Source organism: Chiloscyllium plagiosum, unplaced genomic scaffold, assembly GCF_037043375.1.
Source record: "Chiloscyllium plagiosum isolate Xiang-an unplaced genomic scaffold, Cpla_swu_hap1 HiC_scaffold_31, whole genome shotgun sequence".
NCBI classification, from domain to species: domain Eukaryota; kingdom Metazoa; phylum Chordata; class Chondrichthyes; order Orectolobiformes; family Hemiscylliidae; genus Chiloscyllium; species Chiloscyllium plagiosum.
Genome location: NW_028270169.1, coordinates 6543276 through 6553041, shown reverse-complemented (window position 1 = coordinate 6553041; position 9766 = coordinate 6543276). Strand labels below are relative to the sequence as shown.

The following is a 9766-nucleotide window of genomic DNA, read 5'->3' as shown; positions in this document are numbered from 1 at the left end:
AATCTTCTCAAACAGTGCAATACTATCAGAGGCACCAGCATTCAAATCAGATGTCAAACTCTCAGTCAGAGGACCTTCTTGTCCATCGTGACCAAGACCGAGGTGAGCAATTACAATGACATTCAAAAACACATTTACCATCTATTCTATCACACTGCACATAGTCAGCTCCCAGAGACAGGAAACTCACCGTTATATTTCTTAGGTTACATCATTGGCTGTAAAGCCTTTCGGGATAACCCAAAGATGGCGAACAGCGGTTCTTTCCTATTGGCCCAAGATCACAGCTCAGCTTCCAGCGTGAACTGCGGGACTGCTGTGCACACTGCTTCACAGAAACCCAACTCAACCCATCCATTTCCTACTGCGCACTTCAGGCTGATGGTCTTATCCAAGGTCGCTGCACGGTCCATACGATGGATAGAAAAACAAAAAGGGGGGGGGTTTGCTGGAGACAGAACACCCCAAGGCCCTGTTTATTGGTGACTTCAATCAAACCAATCGAAGGAAAGTTTTGCCCAAGTACCACCAGAATATTGCCTGCCCCACTAAGGGCCCAAACATTTTAGACCACTGCTACACCACTGTGAAAGATGTCTACCACTCCATCCCCTGCCTTCATTTCGGGAACTCCAACCACAATGCCGTGTTTCTTCTCCCGGCTTACAGGCAAAAGCTCAAGCAGGAGACCCCCTCGCAGATATAAGTCCAGTGCTGGTCGGAGGAGGCAGAGGATCAACGCCGTTGCAGTCTGGATTCGGCTGATTGGGACATGTTCAAATAGTCCGCAGGTACCTCGGACGAGTACGCCACCACCGTCACAGACTTTATCAGCAAGTGTGTGGAGGACTGCATACCGAGGAAGTCAATCGGGTGTTCCCCAGCAGGAAACCATGGGTGAATCAGGACATAGAGAATCTGCTAAAAACCAGGAGTGAGGCCTTCAGGCCAGGAGACCCACTCAAATATAAGGAATCCATGTATGACCTTCACAGAGCCAATAAAACAGCCAAGGACCAATACCGATCCAAACTAGAGACCCAGACAGACACCCGGCGACTGTGGCAAGGACAAAATGACATCACATGTTCTAAAAAGAGACAGTGCAAGACAGCAGACGAAGACATATCCCTCTCAGATCGTCTCAACGCGTTCTATGCTCGCCTTGAGCAGAATTTCAGTGGAGAGGAAATACCTATTCCAACACGTCCTGACGAACCTATCCCAACTGTCACTGCATCAGGGCTCAGATCAGTTTTCCTTTGTGTGAATCCAAGGAAAGCGATGAAACCAGACAGAGTACCAGGCCGTGCTGTCAGATTATGCGCAGATCAACTGGCAGAGGTCTTCTCGGACATCTTCAACCTCTCCCTGCAGCAGGCCACTGTCCCTGCCTGTTTCAAGAGGGCCAACATCATCCCTGTGCCTAAGGACTGATTACTCGAGACTGATTACTAAACACAGTGATCTCGGACCAAGCCCCACTCTCTGCAACTGGATCCTCAGTTTCCTGCCCCTCAGGCCACAATCAGTGAAGATTGGGGACAATATTTCATCCTCACTAACACTCAACACTGGAGCCCCCCAGGGATGCGTCCTCAGCCCCCTACTGTACTTGCTGTATACCCATGACTGTGTCGCAAATACCAGACTAATGCCATTTACAGGTTCACTGATGACACCACCATAGTCGGTTGAATCTCAGATGGTGACGAAACAGACTACAGATGGCAGGTGGAAGACCTGGAAAAATGGTGCACTGAGAACAACCTAGCTCTCAATGCCGGCAAAACCAAGGAACTCAGTATTGACTTTCAGCAGGATGTTACTCATGCCCCCTAAACATTAACAGTACAGAGGTGGAATGAGTGGACAGTGTCAAGCTCCTGGGAGTGGTCATCCACAACAATCTTTCTTGGACTCTTCATGTGGATGCACTGGTTACAAAGGCCCAACAATGTCCCTTCTTCCTCAGGCAGCTGAGGAAATTTGGCATAACAGCGAATACCCTTGCCAACTTTTATAGATGCGCCATCGAGAGCATTCTGTCTGGATGTATCACTGCCTGGTATGGCTACGGTACCATTCAAGATCGGAGATGGTTACAGAGAGTGGTGAACTCAGCTCGGACAATCACAAAGGCCAACCTCCCATCTATAGAATCCATCTACCAGGCCCGCTGTCAAGGAAAGGCCACCAGCATTCTCAAAGATCCATCCCACCCTGGCAATGCTTTTCCACAACCTCTGCCATCGGGGAGAAGGTACAGCAGCCTGAACACATGCACCAGCCGGTTTCGCAACAGTTTCTATCCTACTGGTATCAGAATACTGAATAAACTCTCAAACTTTTAACACGGGCCTGTACCTGTGTTTTTGTTTTTGTTGCTGTTTACCTATTGTTTACTATCTATCTATGCTACTTAACTCTGCTCTGGCTGTACTGCTCGCAAGACAAAGCTTTTCACTGTGCCTCGGTACATGTGACAATCAATTCAATTCAAACCAGAGGAAGGACAGCCCGTTCCCTTCCCTGAAGGCCAAGTGACCCAGCTGGATTTTCACAACAATCTGATAGCTCCGTGGTCACGTTTCTGGACAGCTGCTTCTCACTTGCAGACTCAGTTGATGTTTATACGCAAAACAATCTCTTTGTCCCAACTCCAGTTTGACGTTAGCACCAAAGGCACAAGATCAGCACAAATCATTTACTGTATCTTGAGTTTATGCCTATCCATCACTGACAGCAGCCACCCCCAAACAGACCGACTCAGCATTCATTAACTACCTGTCCTGGGATCTTGCTGTGCACAACCACGCCAGCAGTGGTGAAGCAGACAGAAGGGGAGTATACGAGAACAGAAGGGCGTGCAAGAAGCAGATGTAACAACCAAGGCTGTGCTGTAAAATCCAGGATCCCGTCACAACTGCAACACAGCCTGACTCGCCAGGGTACAAGTTGGGCAGACTAAGATGGGGAAGGAGGGATCTGTCAGATCACTCAAAAAGGGTCAAGCGCACAGAGAAAGGGAAGCACAGCCCCATCCCAGCCAGGATCTCAGCCCATTCAATATTCCTCAGGATATGGCAGTCAGGCTCCAACCAGGTTCTCAGCTCAGTGGAGGACAGAGTGTAACTCCTTCCACTAATGCTCAGAGGCTCCCCAACATCAGAAACCCAGCTTGCTCCAAGAAACTGGCTCTATCCCCCCTCTCTCACATGGTGACTATCATGTGGGCGGCACGGTGGCACAGTGGTTAGCACTGCTGCCTCACAGCGCCAGAGACCCGGGTTCAATTCCTGCTTCAGGCGACTGACTGTGTGGAGTTTGCACGTTCTCCCCGTGTCTGCGTGGGTTTCCTCCGGGTGCTCCGGTTTCCTCCCACTGTCCAAAGATGTGCAGGTCAGGTGAGTTGGCCATGCTAAATTGCCCGTAGTGTTAGGTAAGGGGTAAATGCAGGGGTATGGGTGGGTTGCGCTTCGGCGGGTTGGTGTGGACTTGTTGGGCCGAAGGGCCTGTTTCCACACTGTAATGTAATGTAAAGAGGTGAGGAGGCACAAGGCCACAAAGGAATGTTAACAAATGGGTTCGGTGCCATTCCTGCACACAGGACTGAGCTTTCAATAACCTCACCAGGTGGAAACACCGGTCTAACCAGACACTGCCTGCAACTCTCCATGGCAACTTCCCAGAGAGCGCTGACACACACCAATTCTCAGAAACAAATAGGTTCGTGTTATGTGGTCGTCACTGGCTAGTAGTTGGATGAGCTTGCTGTGGGAAGAGGTAGCAGACTAACTCAGAACAGCAAGCAGGACCAGACAACATTCCAGCTCCTAAAGCCCTCAGCTCTCCTCTCATCTTTGGCTCAGTGGGCTACACACAGCACAGGGTACGTACAATCATATGAAAAAGAAGTCGGCCATTCAGCCCTTCAAGTCTGCTCCACCATTCAGTAGGATTGTGGTTGATTTGTTTGCGTTCCGAATTCCATATTCCTACCCAGCTCAAAACGCTGCACAACCACCATCTCAGACTATATAAAAAACAAATCTCAATTACCCCAGCGCTACTGCTGCCTGAGGCAATGAATTCCAAAGTGTCACAATGCAGTGACAGAATATTGCCCCTCATCTCCATTCGAAAAGGGCAAATGGTTCAAGTCCTATGCCAGAGATTTGTAGGGCTGGCCCAGCAATGGGGTATAGGGGAAGTACAACATTGCTAGACGTCCTATCCTCAGGATGAAGCAGAAAACCACCCTCCCCCTCAGCTAGATGGGCAAGATCCTATGCTACAACTTCAAAGAGAGCAGAGTGGTATTCCCCACATCACCTGATCTCGACTGATCCCTCAACCAATATCAACCAGCGCTCTCTGGGAAGTTGCCATGGAGAGTTGCAGGCAGTGTCTGGTTAGACCGGTGTTTCCACCTGGTGAGGTTATTGAAAGCTCAGTCCTGTGTGCAGGAATGGCACTGAACCCATTTGTTAACAGATTACCTGGTTATTATCACATTGCTGCTTATGGCATCTTTCTGTGCTAAAATTGGAGGCTGCATTCCATCCATTACAACTGTGACCACATTTCAAAATCACTTAACTTGCTGCAAAAGATTCTGTGATGGCACAAATGAAGCCATATAAATGCAAGTCTTTCTCAGCTTCTCTTTCAATAGATTGGAGCACAGGAGGAGCCCATTTGGCTCATACTGTCTGTGCTGACTTTTTGAAGCAGACGTATCCAATCAATCCTCCCCAGGCCCACTGGTCTTACCGCGGTCCTGAAAATTAATCCTATTCACCCAGTAGCCATCCGAAAATTAGTACTGAATCTGTTTCTGTAGCTCCTCCAGGCAGTGTAATGTGGGTCACAACATCTCGCTACATAAATCACCTTGGTCACATTTTGAACACCTCAACTAAATCTCCCTTCTCTGCTCGAAGACAAATCCCAAAATTTCCCAGACTCTGCACAATCAATAAAATCCCTCATTCATGGTCCCTTCCTGTCAAATCACAACTGCAACTACTCAAAGGGAGGAGTGGCTTTTTTAAAAAAAGTCTTCGCAACTCATGCAGACTCCTTCAAATATTTGTCTGCAACACCACCCCTCTCCCCACCCTCAGTCAACACAAGCCCTTCCATACTGTTACAACCGCATCTTCCCAATCCCTCTATAAAACTGCACAAACTTTAAATTACAACCAGCGTATATTCAGTGATTTTCTCATGCTGTTACCATTCTCCTCCTACTTCATGTCATCTGTAAATTACATCCTCCTGGATACACCCAAAACTAGGTCCTTAACAGAGATTAGGGAGAAAGTGAGTACTGCAAATGCTGAAGAGTCGATGCTTCAAGCATAAGCTCTTCATCAGGAAGATGAACATTCCTGATAAAGAGTTCATGCTCAAAACGTTGATTCACCTGCTCCTCAGATGCTGCCTGACTGGCTGGGCTATTCCAGCATCACACTCTTCGACCCTTAATATGTATTAGACCAACCAATCTCCTTGTCTAACCAATTGTTTCTTGGGATGTCCAAAATGTAGACCTCTTAATTTCTCTCCTTTCTGTCCTTTCTTTCACAGACTATTAGACTTCCATGACTCAAAGTGGGTGTTCCTGGAGGTTTTAGACTGGAGGGTGACAGGTAAAAAGCAGAACCAAACAGCAAAGTCAAATGGAGTGGAATATCATGCAGATAGAGGCAGGTTTTGAAAAACCTGTGGAATCCTAATAGCACCTCTGATAAATGAAGAAACCAGTCACTAGCTATGGTTACACATTAGAAAGGTTGATTTTTTCGAACAAAGCAAACCCAATACTGTTCTGTAATAGTGAAACAATTGCCAGCTCAAATGGTCAATAAGGGTTTACTGTAGTCCTCCACATGATCTGGATCTGTTTCGACATGATGTAGTAATCACCTCATAATAGGTTACCCTATTACCTCAGACAGACCAGCACTGGTTTGGATTGTCTTGCTGCATACCATTCCCACCTCCAAGTCTGAGAACTGTGGGTTCTGATCTCATACCTGAAACAGGAACACCTATCCCAGACAGACACACACACTGCTGTGCAGTTAGAGATTTCAATTTTCAGATGAGATTTTAAACCCAGTTTCCGTTTACCCTGAGAGTGTGCAAAACATTCTTTCGGTAGCATTCAGGGGTCCTTCCAAACAGGCTTGTCAATATTTAGTCCTGATTTTAAAAAATGAACACCTATGACTTTATACGATTATCACAGCTATGTGCAAATTGGCAGATCACTTCTAACAATACAACAGTGGAAACTTTAATGTGCTTCATAAAGTTTATGACACAGAAACAAAAGCAAAATACTATGGTCGGTAGAAATCTGAAAATAAAACAAACAATTGCAGATGCTGAAAATATGAAACAAAAAAGTGCTAGAATTAACATCGGGTCCAACGACCCTTCTCCAGAACTGGCATCTAAAGAAAGGTCAACATACTCAATCTGCAGAGTTTCTCCCACACTTTTTCACGGGTTTGCATTTCCTATAGATAAAGGACCTGGGGCATGTTCCCATTTCATTGAACCTGACCTCCCTAATTCCTCTGCTCTGATGGGAAGTTGGCATGTTGGACTGAATCACACAGGATATCCGGGGAAGGAGCCGCATTCCGAAAGCTTGAGTTTTCAAATAAACCTGTTGGACTTAGAGTCTGTGTGCTATGCATCCTGCCCCATTAGAAATCTGGCAAAGGAGCAGCGCTCTGAAAGCTTGTGAACCTACAGGGGTGTAACCTGGTGTCCTGTGATTTGCAACTTCTGCCCTGAGCAGTGCAATCGCAGCTATTTCGGGCAGCTTCAAATTTTCGCTACCAAGGAGCAGGGTCTCCCAATGCCAGCACGCCCACAGACCTAGGGGAGGCACAAGAAAGTGACCCCTTTCTTTCCCGACCCCCAACACTTCTAGCAGTGATTACCACCCTACTCCTGACTGGCAGGCAACCAGAGGCTGCGGCCCACCCCATTTCCTCGCAGTGCGGGCAGTGATTGGCCGGGAGACCTGCCCATCAGATGGACGCGCCCACGGGGTGTCATTGTGACGGAAAGTCTCAAAGTTCCAGGGAAATGTAACCAACTGCTGCGGCGACCAATCAGAGCGCGGGATGGGGAGGATAATTGTATCGAATTCCCCCCCCCCCTTCACAGTGAAATGTTGGGGCATGTGGGGGGGACTCTCCTCACTGGGGCCGGCTCTCTCTCTATCTCACCTCCCGACCCCTGGCAGCAGCGAGGTGCCGGAATTGGAGGGCTCTACTCATTCCAGCCCCCCCCCGAACCAGCACTGACCCACTCCCCGGCCGGGACAATTTACTCTTCCCTCGCTGCCTGATGAAGGAGCAGCGCTCCGAAAGCATGCACTTCCAAGTAAACCCCTGTTGAACAGTAACCTGGTGTTGTAGTATTTTTTTTAAAACTTTTGTCCACCGCAGTCCAACAGCGGCACCTCCACATCATCTCTCTCCCCAAACATCCGTTCCCAAGTTGGGGGACAGGGCCCACCATCTCCCTCCCTTCGAACCAGGCAGGGGGCCAGGGCCAACTCTCGAGGGCAATTCTTTACCCCCGTCCGGGGCCAGTACAAGGCCACTCGCCAGGGACAGTTCTCTTGACCCGGCGTATCCGAGTCATAAAGTTAAAAATCACACAACACCAGGTTATAGTCCAACGGGTTTAATTGGAAGCACACTAGCTTTCGGAGCGTCGCTCCTTCATCAGGTGGTTGTGAAAGCTAGTGTGCTTCCAATTAAACCTGTTGGACTATAACCTGGTGTTGTGTGATTTTTAACGTTGTCCACCACCGGCATCTCCAAATCATATCCGAGTCATGTCACTGCCCCTCCACCTGTATTGCATCGCTGCCTCGGCGCCCGAAACACAGACACACACGCTAACGAATTCAAATATCGGAAAAGTCGGATCGCTCAAACGACGCTTTGGCGCCTTGGAAACCAACCGTCACTTTTGAAAAAGAAAAGCAGCACCCCCAACCCCGCTCCTCGAAGCAGAAACATACACCGTTCAGCTCAACTTCCAAACTCCCCAGCGGGAAAACACTTCACAAATCACTGGGAGAAAAAAAAAGTGATAATGATGATGGATGGGGAAGAGGAGAGTTTGAGATTAAAGACAAATGTTCCAGGACCTGATGTCCAAAACCCTTCCTCGCTCATAATTCCTGTATTTGGCCGATTAATCAAACAAACGTTTTAATTCGCGACAATTAATTCCCTCAAAAAAAACGCACTGAAATTAATTCATAATACGCTGGACAAGTTGCCAGCGACTTCACGGTAAACATCCAGTTGCTTCTCCAAGGAAGAGGCGTCTTCAGGAGCCGCCGCCATCGGCTGAGAAAGCCCCTGGAGTTGCCCTTGAGCTTCAGAGCGTCAGCCGGAAAGCGGAGCCGTGCTCAAGCGGGATCTGATCGGCCTCGACAACACCCGCTTCAAGTTTTTAACGGAACCAAAACAGGGGGAAAAAACAAGCGAGGGAGAAGCCAAAAGGGCCGCAAGCAGCGACAAACAGTCCGCTGGTGGTTGGGCTGGAGGGGATTGGAAAGGCTGGGAGGTCTCGGAGAGGGGATGCTCAGGCTGGGGGGTGGGGGGGGGGGGGGGTCAGAATGGGCCCCAAGTGTTGAAGTTGGTGACAAGCCCCAAGGCCGAGTGTTACTTTGTGAAATATAACAGTGTCCGCGCCTCGCGCTCCCGAGGCCGCTGCTGTCGCCTTTTACTTTAATACATTTCCGTTCCTCCTCCCGGTAACTCACGGAGCTTTTTCCACATGGCGTAGTGACAGGCGATGAAGCCTTTGCGGATCGCCCCCCGGAATTCCTCGGGATCCTCCGACAGGAAACCCCGCTGCTTCTTGATACACTTCCAGAGGTTGTCGCGGGCGAACACCGCCGCTTCCCGGCCGCCGTGACCGTCAAAGACGGCGAAGAAAGCCACCCCGGGTCGGGGCCGGGGCCGGTGCCTGGGTCGGTGCTCCCCGCCGGCTGTTGCCGCCACCGCCGCCGCCTCCTCGTCGCTGTCCGCTTCCCCAGGCCCGGGCTCGGCCTCCGGCTCGATCACCACCTGGGTCACATCCTCCATGTATTTCCTGCCGCCCTGATCGGAGTGCGCACTGACCCGCAGCGTGAACAGACTCTGCTCCTCCATCCTGCCTTGCCGTATCCGCGGTACCGTCCGACCCTCCCCAGGGCCTGGGCCTGTCCCTGTCACCGCCGCCGCCGCCCGGCTCCCGGTTATTGTTTATGTCCCGCTGCTTTGGGCATGCTCAGACCGAGGAGCCGCATCGCACCCGCCCCTCCTGAATGCGTCATCACGCAGACCGTCGCGATTACGTCGACACGCCCTACTCCTCCCATTTGACTATTGCGTCACCGCGTGACTACGTCGCAAATGCGTCTGATAGCCACGCCCCTCAAATCACGTGGCAGGGCTGGGCTCGGCTGGAGGGGCCGAATCGCATGACGGTTGCTGATTGTAATCAGATAACGGAGGGACTCCCGAACACAAGCCCTCTCCACCCTCTCCCCAACCCCCTTCCTCTCCCTTTACCCACACTCTCTCTCTCTCTCTCTCCCCCAACCCCCTTCCTCTCCCTTTACCCACACTCTCTCTCTCCCCCAACCCCCTTCCTCTCCCTTTACCCACACACTCTCTCTCTCTCTCCCCCAACCCCCTTCCTCTCCCTTTACCCACACATTCTCTCTCTC

The 9766-nt window shown here is 50.1% G+C and overlaps 1 protein-coding gene across 1 annotated transcript in view; it reads right to left on the bottom strand.

Annotated features, from left to right (window-relative positions):
* The window catches only part of ppm1da (protein phosphatase, Mg2+/Mn2+ dependent, 1Da), a 23567-nt gene extending 14268 nt beyond the window's left edge, over nucleotides 1-9299 (bottom strand). The window contains exon 1 of the mRNA XM_043718094.2: nucleotides 8816-9299. Coding sequence (XP_043574029.2) covers nucleotides 8816-9206 — 391 coding nt within the window. The 5' untranslated portion in view covers nucleotides 9207-9299. The remainder of the gene's footprint in view (nucleotides 1-8815) is intronic.
* Between the last annotated feature and the right edge of the window lie 467 nt (nucleotides 9300-9766).